General features: G+C 43.2%; 1 protein-coding gene across 3 annotated transcripts in view; it reads left to right on the top strand.

Moving 5' to 3' along the window:
- KMT2B (lysine methyltransferase 2B) overlaps window positions 1-16,531 on the top strand; it is a 1,130,837-nt gene that overhangs the window by 1,062,405 nt on the left and 51,901 nt on the right. For all 3 annotated transcript variants that reach the window (XM_078655415.1, XM_078655416.1, XM_078655414.1), the window contains exons 30-32: window positions 12,548-12,676; window positions 14,065-14,139; window positions 14,644-14,821. In XM_078655415.1, the coding sequence (XP_078511541.1) occupies window positions 12,548-12,676; window positions 14,065-14,139; window positions 14,644-14,821 (382 nt within the window). The remainder of the gene's footprint in view (window positions 1-12,547; window positions 12,677-14,064; window positions 14,140-14,643; window positions 14,822-16,531) is intronic.

Genomic DNA, 16,531 nt, shown 5'->3' with positions numbered 1-16,531 from the left:
AGTAGCCCTGTGGAGCGCGTTTTAGCCTAAAACTGCGACCACCTAATGAAAATCCGAATAGGTCTCTGCTTTCCTCTGCAATCGGGATGCTAAAGAAAGCATTCTTTAAATCGATCACTGTGAACCAGGCGGCAGATGCCGGAATCATTGTTAGTAAAGCCGTAATGTCAGGAACCACAGGAAATTGCGGAACCACTATTTTGTTTACCTCTCTCAAATCTATAACAAAACGATACACAGGAGGTTTAGTTGGGTCAGTTCGTTTCAGAATCGGCAATACAGGGCTATTGCACACGTTTCCACGAGTTTCTTCAACAACACCTTTTCCAATGAGATCATGAACGATTGCTAACAGCGCTCGTTCGCCCTCAAGAGAAATACGATATTGAGGTAAACGCGGTAATCGCGCATTTGGTTTCAATTGAATCACATAGGGTGGAATGTCTAACAGGCCCACGTCATTGGGACCTGTGGCCCATAGAGACGCAGGGAGGGAATTCAATTCCGGTGGGAATTTATCAACCGATAAATACATGGGAGAGATCACTCTCCGTCCCAATGTAAGCTCCACTCCTTCGGGGGAACAATACAATGTTGCATATAATCGTTTCAACAAATCCAGGCCCAAAAGATTTTCACCACAACCTGTAGATAGAATCAGTGGAGCGGTTAGCTCACGGGGTCCAATCATAAGAGGCAAAGGATTAGAGACTGGGTTACTAACAGGGGCGCCAGAGAATCCAACGGAAACATTCGTTAAGCCAGACAAAGGTGCGCCAGGGAGTTTTGAATGCATGATGGAACTTTTCGTCGCACCAGTGTCTAACAGAAAAGGCTCAACTACACCTGATGTAGCCACTGCAACGTAAGGCCCACTCTGATCGACCGGAACTGACACTACTCCCTCTCTTTGTCCTTGGCTGTCCTAGTAATGGTCATTTACAACAGTTTCATACTCTGCATAATAATCATCAACATTATACTGTGCAGATCGAACTGACCCCGCATTTCGCTGGTCAAAACAATTATTTGCGTCTGATTGATTTTGATAACGATCGCTCTGATTGTGGGATGAACCACGACCTCTACCACGTGGTGCCTGTTGGGGACCACCGCCACGATTTCCACGTGTTGACACACCATTCAGACGGTCCCGTAAGGCAAGACAATCATATTTTAGGTGTCCCTCTTTCCTACAATATGCGCACTGATTATACCCAAGTGAAGATCTGGAATCAAAGTTGTCAGAGCGCGGCTGTATTCTATTGAGCTGTGCTCGTGGTCGATACTGCTGTTGTGCATCATTTTGGTTTGATCGTGGAGGGTATGCTTGCTGCAACAAAACCTTCGTTTTGAGCTCCTTAGTTTTCTTTTCTATACGATCACTTTCTTCCTTTTCCCTATTCTCATAATACTGAGCCGTTGCTAGTATTTGCGCAGGGGTTGAAACTGCCCATGCACTTTCTGAATTCTTCAATTTGTTACTTAGTTCAGGCAACAACATCGACACAAATTTGTCAACGAATAACCGCTGGCCTCCCTCAGCGCCCATGTCCTGGCCGCTGTGGTCGACAAACGCTTCCTCAAACCTTGTAAAGAAATCTGAGACACTCTCGTCTTTCTTTTGCTTACAAGCTGATAACTTATCCCAGTTCACCTTCATCGCTGGCATGAGAGTTTTCATGAGCGTAATGATTTTCTGAGGCAAATCCAAGATCAACTGTTCAGGTTTAGCCCCACCGACTTGTAATGCATCAGCTGCTAGCAGTGCAGCCCAATCACCCCCTAATTCAGCTGCGTGATTGGCTTGACGAATTTTAGCCCAAACTGGTTGCGGTACAACGTTGCCAAACAACATGTCGATGTCGGCAAGGTTCATAATAGAAGCTTCTATCAGTTGTGATAACTCCTTATAATAACCAGCCGGATTTTTACGCGGATCGGGTAAGGATTGCTTCACTTGCAAAACTTCCGATCGTTTCCATGGAAGATGTATCCACACCCTTCGAAAATGCGGTAGAATTGGAGGGTTAGCAGCAGGGTCACCAGGCACCCAAAGTGGCGGAACCTCTCTCATAGGATACTGACCAGGAACCGCTTTCCAGTTTTCAGTGGTATCATCTAATGACACCCGAGAATGTGCTGTGGGTCTGAATGCTAATAAGCGTTCCACGGCACGTCGTACATCGTCTCCTATAATCATACCGTTCGAAAAGTGACTCTGAAGTTCAATTATGTCGGACGGTACATAATCTACATCATCATTGTACCACTCTTCTCTCAAAAAGTTACACATCTCCTCAAATACGAATCTCTGCGTAGGCTCATTAAACTGAGAAAACGTATCAAAGACTACACGTGGAGTGTAATTAGCAGGATGTCTTATCCACCTATGTGCCATTGTTACTAACGTCTCTTTCTCCCTACCACTAGGGATCTGACTCCGTCTCTGAGGAGTGTCAGATGAATCAGACGAAAATAACGGACCAGAAAGAGGTGAATAAAGGGTAGCAACAGAGTTAGGAACACGCTTACGAACAGAAGGGGAAAGAAAAACAGGGGCAACAACACTGGAGGTGAAAGAAGGCATAGTAGGAACGGACAAGATAGTTGGGGTAGCAGAAACAGTCTGCGAAGGTACAGGTACAGGAGCAGTAGGAACGAGAACAGGTGGTGAAACAAACGTGGGGTTAACAGCGGGCTGACCCGCAGCCGTTGGAGCAACAAGAGGAACAACAGGGGGTACTACAGGAGCAACTACAGGAGCAGTAGCACCCTGTACATAAGGAGGTGGTGATTTCATCAAGTATGACAGCAAGGAATCCTCCTTCAAATCTTCTTCTTTCTTTTCTAATTTATTCGGTAAAACTGGGTAACATTTATCTATTTTCATGTGATGCAATCTAGTAGCGATTTCCATGTCTTTTTCTTCTTTGTCTTGTCTACATTCTTTTATAGCTTGCATTATAGGAACGAACTCTTGTTTTTGATCCTTTTTAAGTTGTTTGATTTCTTTCTGCTTGGCCTCTTTACGCCATATCCGAAAGGAATCAAACATAGCTGGCCTAGCTTTCTTTAAAAATAATTTAGCCTCAAGATTATCTAAAATCGAAAATTCAAAAGTTCCATGTGGTGGCCATCTAAGGTCACCGTCTTTCTTTGTATAGCGGATCCAGTAATCATTATATATTATAGGACCCACCCCATGTCGACTATAAAGATCATGTATCGGAGTTCCAACTGGAGGTATCGGACATGAGTCCTCCAACCGGGAATCCATTGCGCAACATTTGAAAATACGAAACAAATCACTATGGCTAGGCATCGTGCACACTAACCTAGTATCAAACTTCAAGGATTACCGAAGCAATAAAACCTCGTGTAAGTCAAAACCCTCGGTTTTTGGCAATTGCAACTGTCAAATAATACTAAGAACCAATACTAAGAACCACAAATGCAATGGAACCATGCAATACAACAAAGCCTTAAGGCTGTCACAAAGCTCGGAGAGCTAACCACAAAGCCTGAGGAGGCTATTACAAAGCTCAGTGAGCTATTACCACAAAGCCTTAAAGGCTAACCACAAAGCTTTCAAAAGCTAGAACAACCACTAAGGACTGGGAGCGACCCACAAATACTTAACTCAGAACTTCAATGGCGTCACCAGGAAGGCCCGTCTGTCGTCTCGCTTGTACATAAGGTCTACGCCGGGCGTCGAAGACAGGTCGACAGTCAGGGCATCGGTCCGTCGCAGCCGTCAGGAGGCGGGAATCTTCGCAGGGAAAAACTTCGGGCCACTTATTTCGACAACAGGATCGATGAAGCGGGGTGCACCTTCCCTCGGAGATTTCACACGAAGTTCCTCACGATCATCAGGCTTTGGACCGGTACCGCTGAAGTCGCCCTACGTTGGGCGCCAACTGAAGGACTGGACTTTTTAACAGTACCAGCGGTGCCAGGGAACAACACCTATAACCTTCATGGGATACCTGTTTCGGCGCACAAACTACAGAGACACGGGACACTTCCTTCGGCGTCAAAGATTCAAAGTTTATTTACTGCAGGGAACACAGAAGTCACAACAAGTACAACACGTGCAACTTGGGGAGACTGCTTCCAATTGGTTCTGTGGAGCGCTCCTTTTATACAGAATTTACTCATAGGACAACATGATACACAAAAGTTTACAACCTGGTTCCCATAATTATCCCCCAGAGGGGTCGCTTTGGTCACTTTGGTACACATAAGGTCCGGAACATAAGTGCGGAAACATTTGGCGGTTCCCAACTGTAAAAACCCATCTTCCCAACATTAGTGAATTCCAATCGGCAGTAAAACAGATCGAAATAGGGACAAAGACAGGTGCAGAGGAAGATGGAGACAGTGGGAGATCGAAAAGGGTGTAAAAGGGGAGGTATCGGGAAACACGAGATACAGGCATCAAAGGGACGTGCCTAATGAGATGCACGGCTGAGACAATAAACCGGCACGGCAAAATGAGCCTCAAGCGGGGCCATCTGCCTTACAGTATCATCCCCCTCATCGTAAAAGATATTTACAAAGAACATGTGTCTTCCACAAATATCTTGAGAGTCCCAGGGTAACGAAGCGGACAGTGTCCGTTCGCTGGCTACTTGAGGGCAAGAGACAAAATGGATGCCGTATCTAAGATGGAACCCGTGGGTACAGATGAAAAACCCATATATCAAACGAACGGTTTAAGTTAGCACAGCGAAACTGCGCATACTTACTAAACTCGTCATTTGCGGTTCTTAGATACCAGACTCGACCATATTCGTGCGAGTCGAAAACATCACTTACAATTGTCACGGAACCTCAGACGCTCCTTTTGCCCTCATGTAGGCAAGCACTAGTCGGAATCATATTCGATATTCATCAGACCCTCGAGATGTTGCTGTAGCATAGCTCTGTCCAACCGAGACCCTTTGGTAACAGGTGGCTGTCTCATACACGTTGTAGCACAGAGGCCACATAAGGCAGGACCACACTGCACGCAAAGGCAACACGTGAACAGGAACGCTACAACGACTCCAATGATCATCAGAATTTTCCAACCCCAAGTCGACATCAGGCCCCAAAACCATCCAAGTAGCGTCCAATCCCCTACATCCACGTGTATGGATTCGGAGATCTTATGCAACTTCGAGATGGCTTGATAGACAGTCGGAGCGTTATCAGGAATGAAAATACAGCAGCTCGAATGGATCACCTTACATACCCCACCTCGATCTGCTAAGATCACGTCTAAAACCATACGGTTTTGTAACGTCATAAGTCTATCCGCCTGAAGTTCTGTGGTGATATTACCAAGGGCACTGGCAGTAATATTAGCTGTCGATTCTACCACTCGAGTCAACTGTCTCAGGTTCCTACTATTAACCATAGGTCCCCAAAATGGGAGGAAACCCTTGAAAAAGTCTCCTGCCTCTTGACCGGCAGTATCCTCTTTGCTAATTACGCCTCTCACAACTCTATTTTTTTGAACAAGTACAACACGTGCAACTTGGGGAGACTGCTTCAAATTGGTTCTGTGGAGCGCTCCTTTTATACAGAATTTACTCATAGGACAACATGATACACAAAAGTTTACAACCTGGTTCCCATAATTATCCCCCAGAGGGGTCGCTTTGGTCACTTTGGTACACATAAGGTCCGGAACATAAGTGCGGAAACATTTGGCGGTTCCCAACTGTAAAAACCCATCTTCCCAACATTAGTGAATTCCAATCGGCAGTAAAACAGATCGAAATAGGGACAAAGACAGGTGCAGAGGAAGATGGAGACAGTGGGAGATCGAAAAGGGTGTAAAAGGGGAGGTATCGGGAAACACGAGATACAGGCATCAAAGGGACGTGCCTAATGAGATGCACGGCTGAGACAATAAACCGGCACGGCAAAATGAGCCTCAAGCGGGGCCATCTGCCTTACAGTATCATCCCCCTCATCGTAAAAGATATTTACAAAGAACATGTGTCTTCCACAAATATCTTGAGAGTACCAGGGTAACGAAGCGGACAGTGTCCGTTCGCTGGCTACTTGAGGGCAAGAGACAAAATGGATGCCGTATCTAAGATGGAACCCGTGGGTACAGATGAAAAACCCATATATCAAACGAACGGTTTAAGTTAGCACAGCGAAACTGCGCATACTTACTAAACTCGTCATTTGCGGTTCTTAGATACCAGACTCGACCATATTCGTGCGAGTCGAAAACATCACTTACAATTGTCACGGAACCTCACCTTGGCGAAAAAGGAGACTCCTGTTGGGCTGCGTGCCCATTCTACTCGGGCCACGGCGGCTACTGCTGCCCTGGGTCGGGGAGTCCCCTTGCAGGACATCTGTCAGGCAGCTACGTGGGCCTCGCTGCAAATGTTTGCTAGGCACTACTGCCTGGACAGCCAAGTCCAGAGAGATGACTTTTTCAGCCGTTCTGTTCTCCAGGACTTTCTGGTGTGATCTTTGTTCGCAGACCCACCACCGGGGTTGGTGTTGCTGGGGTATCTATTCTAATGTAAGGAATCTAACACTAACATGTTTCTTTCAGATGCACAAGTTACTTACCTTCGGTAACGACATATCTTATAGAAACATTAGTTAGTGTTATATTCCTTACCGCCCCACCCATTCTCCCCGTTCTGCGAACCGATATCTAGGGTTAAAGACATCCCTTTCAGGGTTCTAGTTTCATGGCACCAATGTCGGTTTCTATCATGGCTCTGCGTTACTGGCGCGGAAAGCTATGTACAGAACTGACGTCAGCGCGCGAGGGCGGCGTCTAAGTACTCCGTCATCCAGGCGATCACAACGCCGAGCCGCAGAGGACGCCTAGCGAGACGCGCAGGGGTACCACTGACGAAAACTTTCCGGATCCAGTCTGACGCCTGGGGATATTCTAAGGTAAGGAATCGAACACTAACTAATGTTTCTTACAGTTATATCATTACCGAAGGTAAGTAACTCGTGCATCAGAGCCCTGTAGAGGGACCCCCCGAATCTGACGGGCCATGAAAAACTGATATACGACTTAGATCTGGTAGAGGTCTGCAGGGCAAAAAGGGAGATCTTCAGGGATTCACGTTTTACAGTAAAAAAATATAACCACTCATCCAGGTTTGATTATATTTTGACCAATAGGCATGTCCTGGAGAACCTGAGTGGGGTCTAAGTATTACCAAGTCATCTCTCGGATCATGCTCCATTGTCATTTTCCTATCTTAGGAAGAGTAACACGCTGCAAACTAGATCTACGCTTATTAGAGCAATGCTGTTAGACCCCAAAATTATTTGGGCCATTAAATTATTCTCCCAAGAATATTTTTCATTTAATATCGGCTCTACGGCCATGGCGTTTGTATGGGACGCCTTTAAGGCCAACCTGAGGGGTAGGCTGCATGGCCTTATATGCTCCAAGAATCGGGCTGAGGCCCGGGAGCTACATTTCATCGAGGGAAGAATCTTGCAATTAGAATCTGAGAGGAATCAACTTAGCCATGGGAGCCCAAGAAGGTTGGCACATGTCCAGGGAGATTTAGAGGGAGTGAGGCAGGAGTATTGGTTTGAAGCAGAAAAGCGGGACATAAGTGGAGATTGGGACACAGAGATTCTTTTTCAATCAGTACAGCCAATGAAGAAAGAAATCTCCACTTGGAATTAGACGTAGAGCTTCCACAACAATCTACGGTCTGGAACCAATCCCCTTTTGAGTCTAACATTGTAGACCTATTAGAACCCTCTTCTAAATTACTTATAAATTCATTAAACCAGCTAGTTTAAAAAAATCATTTTATCGTCACCAATCGACGCCTCTACACGCCTGCTAGGATAGCCAAATTTGCCCCTGCGCCTACTCCCAAATGCCCCAGGTGTATGACCCGCAACGATATCCATATTTTCCACGAGTGCCTCGTACTAGGAACTTTTTGGAAGGGAGTGGGAGATTCTCTCCGCGACATTTTCAAAGCAAATATCGAGGTTTACTCATCATTAGTAGTTTTTGGTAATGATGGATTATCTACATCGAATCTATCACAGGTTCATAGCGGAGAGAAGATTGGCTCAAAGCCTCATTTGCTATGGCCCGCCTAGAACAGGATAGAACCAGGGATAGCTCCATAAACATCTGGCAGCCCCTTATGAGCTGGGGCTGAGACTTGAGATTATAATTCTTTGTTGCCTTTCCCCGTGGTCCTATGATTACACCAAGCCTCCATCAAACGGGGCCTGTCGGGCTGACCTAAGCAAGTGCAGTAAGTCGTAGGGTGCCCAGCTGGAGAAAGACTGCTTTTTAAGATCTGCAGAAGCGTATTGGTGAGATGAGGACAAAAAAAAGCAAAGGAAAACAAAAACCAAAAAAACAAGTAGTCTGAATTATATATGCATAAATATTTTCATTGTTTCTCAGAACAAACAAATATCAAAAAAAGTCAACGGTTTCAATGAAATTACACCATATGTTCCTATACACATTATACATGGTACAATAAACATGAGTTGGAAGTACAACCTTCTTCATTCATGTTCCACTAAGTTGCGCAATGTCCTATGCATTTGGGGACCCTTTGTCCCTTCTTCAGGGCTCACTGTAGAATAAACAAAAATGACGAATCGATGCTACCATAATCTGATAACCGTAGCCTGTATCTACCCTATTTAATTACACCCCCTCTTGGGTAAGTCAGCTTGCTCATGGTAAAAAATTAATGACATGCGGGAGCCCTACATGCATACCAAACTACAGAAAAAAGGAAAATAAGTACCCGCTGCAACTGATACACGCTGCTATCAATATGTAGATTTGTGTTGAGCCACACTAGATGGACATCAATGTCACAAGGGTAATAACCATGCATGGTGTGCATGCTACAAGTGAATTACGTGCCCAACACTGACTCGGTACGATATTCACTGCCAAATGAAAACAGCATGGAAAAGTTTAACCAGAGCGGTACAACTGTGTCTTCCTGAAAACATAGCCGTATGTGAGTTAAAATGAAACCTCATCGCAAAATGCAGTGCGCGGTGAGTGATAGTGAAATACAACAATACCTATTGAACTGACAGCTGTACTTGGCTAAGCCTACAACACATGAAAAGCCAACACTACAACATGGACACCTAGCATACCTGTCCGAGAGCTGCCATTTTCGTTCATGCAGGACCAGCATGTTGTTCCAATTGTTTCCCTGATGAAGGGCAGGATGCCTGAAATGCATCGGAATTAAAAAAAACAAATCTTTGGATTACGTGTCGTTCTTGTTTAACTTAATTACCATTGACTGTTTTTCTTGGAAGAGTCTCAAAGTGTGGAGTTTGAAAACGTAAAGAAAAAATTGCACTCTTTACCCAAAACAATTTTACTTAACTGTTTTACGGGAAATGTCCCAGAGTGGTATCCAGGTATACTTCTCGTAATCTCAAAAGTAATTTGGCTGTAACTTTACTGAAAAGCCCTTCAAGTCTATATACTGTATTTACAAAGTATTGCATTTCTCTTATACCATACTGTATGTCAAAACAAAGTACATCTACAATTTCAATTCAAACTGTTTACAAACTGCATTACAACTGGAAAGTATTTATTGCTTACCTGGGCCAGGCTTGCTTGGTTCTAGAAAATAAAATGACTAAAAGAATATTTTCATACAAAAACAATTGGTCTGAAGTTTAATCTTTGTGTGTGAATTCATTTGCTGACTGAGTGTGTACAACAAATGCTTAATCCTGTCGTCTGATACTGCCTTACTGCTCGACCACACTACCACAAATAGAGAGAGATGCTATCTAACTTTACCTCTGCCTTCCTTTGGGGTTCCACTGGACTCTGTGCACACTATACCTCACTTTCTATATTGTACAGAGCCAGCTGCCTACATCAGGGCACTGGCACTGGGATCTGGTTAGCAGGCTACAGTGCAAGCTGTTCAAAAAACAAGTAGAATCAGGACAAAACTATGGGGGGTGACCATACAAAAAGAAGATTTTCCATCGAGTCCACTTGGAAATACAATGGTGGAACAACAAGATCACATTAGGCAGAACTTTCAGACACGGACTCCCACGGTGGCCATCACAACAGATGCATCCCAATGAATATAGAGAGCACACATGAACACAAGGACTCTGTGGAGCCAGGAAGACTGTGAAAAGCACAAACATTCCAGAACTCAAGGCAGTGGTCCTAACCCTAAATGCTTTTTAATCACCAGTCAAGGAGAAGGTAATACAGCTACCAACAGACAACACTACTACCCTGTTCTACCTCAACTAGCAAGGGGGGACGAGGTCACCCAAATTATCCACCCTAGCACAAGAGATATGGATGTGGGCATTACAAAATAACATAATGCTAGTGGCAATCCACCTGCCAGAGTGAACAGAAGCAGAAAGACTAAGCAGGCATATCAGCTTGTCCCTTGAGAGGTAGCAGAACCAGCAGGTACTGTAACACATCTTTGACCTGTGATGAACACCACAAGTGCACCTGTTCGCGACCCAGGAATACTCAAAATGCAAAGCCTTTGTGTCCAGTTACCCAAACCTCTAGTCTTTCTTTGTGTGGACCTCCGAGTGCTGCTATCCGGTAACCCCATCTCCGACTGGGAGAGGTGCATCGTATTCTCTTACAGTCCATATCGCCAGTACGGGCAAGGAACAATCAAAGAAATGCTCATTGAAGTTGCAACTAGAGAAACCCTGATGGAAGGTATAAGGGAGATTTTGAGCCCTTCAGTGAACCCCACATCTGTGCCTGGGTTACCCTGGTATCTTACACACGGTGGTCCCCTACTTAGCAGGACAGGAGACCCACACATGGATTTAGGGTCGAAACGCTGTCAAGACACCTATAAAGACAGACTGTAATTTTGTATAGGTGGTACATTGAAAATATTTTGTGTTCTCTATTGCAGTAATCTAATTGGCTGTCCTTTGAATGAAATAACCAATATATTGCATATTTGTAACATCATTCCATATTGTGTTTACTTCTGATTCAGTTTTGGTTTTCTTTCACTTGGAGCTCACTTATTTCTATTTTTCTTCTTTTTCAACAAAATCCTTTTATGATTCACATATTTGAGAAATGTTTTTGAGTACACAATTCTTTCTGTAAAGAAAAGTTCAGTTATGCTGAATTGAAGTACAACAAAAGATACTGGCTTATATCTCCTTTCAAAATAATGAAATCCTGTTTATATTGATTTACTCAAGACAGGACGTTTCTGTCATGACAAAAGTTTAAATGTAAAAGCTTACTAAGATGAAAATTGTAATTAAGCCAGCATTATTGGGGTATTTATTGTAATTTCGCACAACGAAATTTGCACAAAATTACAGGGTTCTCTGGGAGAAATAGTAACATGAGATGTACCATTATTGTCATTTTTTTAAACGTGACCGGCATTTCAGGTAGATTTTTTTTTACCCGACTGGACTGTGCAGATAGTTTTGGAGCAAATAAACTACAAATTCTGATGAGAGCATCCTCGTTTTAACTGCGAACAGAAGTTCCTTGAATGTCGGCGGTCAACAAACATTTCAAATAGCTTTTTTTACCCAAATGCCTTCCTAGCCCCCACCCCGTAGTGGTTTACCAATATATTTAATTTAAAAGAAAATACCACGTTACAATTAGATTGGGTTTTTAGTAAATATAAAAATTAGTGTAAATTGAGTCTGTAGCTAGTACAGGTCAGAAGTTGCAGAATGAAGTGTGCAAGCTGTACTTTGACTTTTTCTATGTACCAGTTGCAGCCCGACTAGTGACAATATCGTTTTGGGCCTAGTCATTAGGGGGAAACATTATGGAGAGTAAGGTGTGCTTAGGGATGATTTATTTAATATTTAAAATCTGGTTTTCCTATCTGTCAAGTGATTTCGACAGGTCTGTGAAGCATGGTTCAAGCTGCTGCTGTCAAGCGGTACAGGGTAGGCCTAGGTGGCACAATAGCCGCTGCAGTTCACAAGTGGCATTTAACTTAACATGCCATGCATGCCATGGGGTGTATTTCTGCACCATACGCTCTATCCTTATACGAAAGTTAAATGTAGCAGTCCGGTTTTAAGGCAATTTCTACATGCTTTAGGGGCCAGAGTACATGCCCTGTGTATGCAAGTAACTTGTTCATTTTTTAGCTTATAGCAGCCTCTCTGGATGTGAGAAAATGCTTCTTATGATTTACAGACATGCTTTCTTTCACAATGTATCCCCAGCTATTTGTCTTAATTCGCTTTATTTACCTTCACTTACCCTTTTTGCACAGGCGGGTTGTGCGGAGAGGGGTTTGAGGGAGAGGTGGTTTACAGTCTCAGGTGGCCTTTGTCTTAGTGTCCTGTGGATTTCTGGGAGAGATCAGGAGGTACCGCAAAACACTTCTGACTCCGAACACTAGGTGGCAGGAGTCTGCAGAGCATGTGAATCTATAACACTACAAGCAGATAGTTACAAGGCAAGTAACATTTTCCTATTGTCTTTTTTTCATGGTTATAATGCCATTTTCTGAGTAGTTGTTGTGGCTTTTTGCAGATGATCTCTCTAGTTCAGAGGAGGACGTGCCAGTCGTTGACGACCAGGAGCCGAGGAAGCCACATCCTCACCTACGCTTTGAGATCAGTAACGAGGATGGCTTCAACGTGCAAGCAGAGAGCATTGAAAGTGAGCCCACATTTTTGCGTGTTGCTGTTGCAGAAGGAAATAATTGTGCTCATTGTTTGAACTCTGAGCGTGATCTGTTTGTAGGCTCTCTTGGGTGCTTTTTTGTATGTGTTTATCTGCCGTTGTGGTGTCCTGTTCATTAGTGTTTAGTTGATGACGTTCATGCTGTTAGATTGTGGCATGACTGACGGTGGCCCCAAGTGGTTTCCCATGCAGCCGACATTTGAGGGGGACTAAGATCTCATGTACATCTGTTAAAGTCACATGTAGTGAGAAAGGTAAAGTGACTGTGTGCAGTGGAAGAGGGTTTTTTTTTAATGTTGTGATTTGCTAGGAGTTCCACACTGCAATACCAATCAGAACTTTTATTTCTCAGGTTTGTTCTGCAAGTTTGTTATACATTCCTAAGTAATGTAAATATGTCTGACAATATAGAGCATTTACACTGCATTTTTTTAAAGTCGTTTATATTGGTTTGTCAGCTTGACTCGTAAAAGATGTACTGATGGTCCTCTCTGCCTCCAAAGGAATAACATCTGTAAATAAATCACTCTGCCGAACAGTATTTACGAGTTCAGTGGGGCATTATGGATTTTAGGTGAAGTCTTCATGAGTCTTACAAAACCCACATTTAAATGTTTTTCAGGATGTCAGGGGAAAAATGTGTGGCTGGATTATACATTAAGATGTAAAACTACTGTTGCAGGTTACTTGTTGTCTTACAGCCTTATAGCCTTGTTTTCTAATAGTTTCATCAGCTGGCGTCCAAACACTTCTGTTATAAATTGGCAGCCTGTGGACAGGTTAAAAATCTAACTAAAATACTGCAGAAATTACGGAATTATTTGACCAGTGGCACTGCTTCATGCCTGAACTACATTAATCAACTTAGATATTGTTTTATTTCTAAAATATTCTAACAGTCATATATGTATAAATCATAGTTACCTTGGAGACCTAATGTTACAAATCATAAGTGTTGCTGTTTTCTGTGTGCCACAACAGTGGATCAATTTTGGGAGTACGATTTTGAAGTTGTCGGTGTCTCCCTCCTTTGATTGGTTAGAGGGGTAAATGATGTCCGAACCTGTATGGTGGCATGTTAAGAGGTGCCCCTTCTTCCAGCAGGGCATGGATGGAGTGGTAGTAGATCTTTCCTTCAGTTCATTCATTGCTTGTATGGGTTAACCCCCTGTGAGACCTGAGCTCTTGAAATGGAGGAATGCAGCCAGTGGAATGAGTTCAGGCGTCACCATGTAATTGAAGTACGTAGGTATGTCATTTCCTGCCAGTAATTAAGGAAAGGAGCTGCAAGAGGAGATGTGGATGGACGGATGAACAGATGGATGGATTGTTTTCAGACTTCTTCTTTTGTTTTCCTTTTGCAGTTGCTTGGAAGGCAGTAGTAGAAAAAGTTCAGGAGGCACGTGGCATTGGTCGCTTGAGAAATATCTCATTCACTGGTAAGGGCTTCATGATTAAAGCAGAAGTACAGGGTATCTGGAAATATACTCCCAATAACTGTACCATTAGACAATTTATTTATTAATCTATTACTAAGAACTGTCCTTCCTGTGTTATCTGGGAGCATAATTCCTTTAACTTCCCCATTCTTGTATTGCACAGAAATATTATACCAGGAACTAGCACTAATGCAATCTAGGAAACTCATCTTGTTCACGCCTGTCCCTCTGATTTGAGTCACCTGCCCATGCTTCCATCCCTTAAATCTGTACCTTTTTTCTGACCTTCTAATCTGGGTTTTCTTTCTGTCACCTATGCCTTCTTTCTTGCTCTGTGTTCCCCTTAACGCCCTCAGAACTTCTTTCTCTCAAACCTGTCCTGGCTCTCTATCCTCTGATGGTTGCTTTCTCATAACCTATCCAGGTCTCTGTCCTTTACACCTGCACCAGCTCTCAGTCTTTGCCATTCACGGCTGACATTACCTTTACATGGTTGTCTTGCAGGTATGAGTGGATTACGCATGCTTGGGTTACATCATGATGCCGTCATCTTCCTTGTTGAGCAGTTGTTTGGTTCTGAGCTGTGCCGCAAATACAAGTTCCGCTTCCACCAGCAAGAGCAAGTGGAGGAAGAATTACCCATAAACCCTAGTGGTTGTGCGCGGTCAGAGGTGTACATCCGGTAAGACTTCCAATGAAATTGCTTTGATTACAAACTTTGTATGTCTGGACAGCTGAATGAGCTTGTGTCTTAGTATCACTGTGTTAAATTAGCTCCCTGTTTCATAACATTTTCTTTAAGGTTGATCACAGAATTGTATATATGGGTTTGCCAAAGACTTGTTCGCATAACAGTAAATATTCCAATAACAACTCTATGTGAAAATGTCATTGTAAACCAATTAAAAAGAACATTTTAGCACCTTGCAATGCTTTTACCAATGCCCAAATATCACTTGCATGGGTGCATATGCAAAACAAAACCCAGCAGACCAACCATTACGGTTTCCCATAACACATGCAAAGCTACTTACCTAAACCGCTTTTGACTCCATCTTCCACATCACTAACCACATTCCCTACTTTTACCAAAACAAAAGGATTCTATGACTGTTAATTTTACTTGTACATCAAATATATTACAACACACACTTTGAAGTCATCACCCTTAAGAAACCCTCTCTTCTCATACCACATCTTGTTCTTATTTTGATTTTTCTTCAACAGATACTTATTTCTTGCACCTCACCAAATCGGGCACAACTTGCCCCTGCCTTTTATCCATTTAAATTGTGCCTGACCTGCCACAGTGTTAGGTGTGATACAATCCTGCCATATCAGTCTCATGGAATTATTTGGCTCAAACAACGCAATTTCTACGAGTTGTGCATTGAAAAAATATTTCGAATCGAATTAATCGAGGTTGGCTAGGTGTATAGTGACGTTTCAGGTGTATATACCCATCTATTGAGTAAAAAATGTTATAGCAGTTGATGTGACAAGGATAGTTTGAGTTAGTTGGTATTTTAACAAATCAAAGACTTGAACTATGGTAGGATATAGCTTGTTCACAGGATACATCCAAATTCGTCAGGTAGTTGGCTTGGAATACATAGGTAATGTGTATAATTTGATACAATTGTGTTAGGCCATTGAATCTGCCAACTACTGCACAAAAGAACCATCCAGCATACCATCGCAATATGGTGGATGACCAACTTCAGTCTTTTTTCAATTGTCTGTAAGCCCTTAGTTAATCAGTGTGAGACTGTGTTGGTAATTGTTTCCACTGGTTTCCCCGGACTACAATAATATTGCACTCCAGATTGGATAGATAATGATCACTTCTGATGAATACTTCTGACTACAAATTCCTCACATTTTAAGTTTGTACATTTTTGACACAGCAACTTCCTGCGCCAACAGCTGGCAACATTGGGCTCCATGGCGGTTCCATCTCGCCTAATAACGTTACACTATCCATGCACACTGGTGTCAGTTCTTCGTGGATGCGGATCTGGTGATCCCCTCCCACTTGTTCTCACGGTTTACTGACTTTGACAACTAAAATTCTGACAGTGTGCAGGGAATAGGTCTTCCCTTAAGGTGACTGCTGTCAAAATGTGCCACGCCTGTAGGAAGCAGGCACAGCATGATTCTTTTTTATGCTATTGAGTTCAGAAGCACGGTCCAGAGCTCCAGGTAATGGGGACAGCGTTGAAGCGAGTCAAGGAAAATAGGTGGAATATCAAAGGAAAATCTAGTGAAATTGAAAATCTCCTGGAAAGATTAGAATCTCAGGTTTATTAGGTCCAGACCATGTGGGTGGAACAATGTACAGGTATGTGGTTTTCGTGACGGATGGAAAATGCCCTCTTTAGATTTTGTCCAA

The sequence above is a fragment of the Lissotriton helveticus genome, chromosome 7, assembly GCF_964261635.1.
Source record: "Lissotriton helveticus chromosome 7, aLisHel1.1, whole genome shotgun sequence".
NCBI lineage: Eukaryota > Metazoa > Chordata > Amphibia > Caudata > Salamandridae > Lissotriton > Lissotriton helveticus.
Note: the sequence above shows the minus strand (reverse complement) of the source record. Positions and strands in the feature narration are given on the sequence as shown.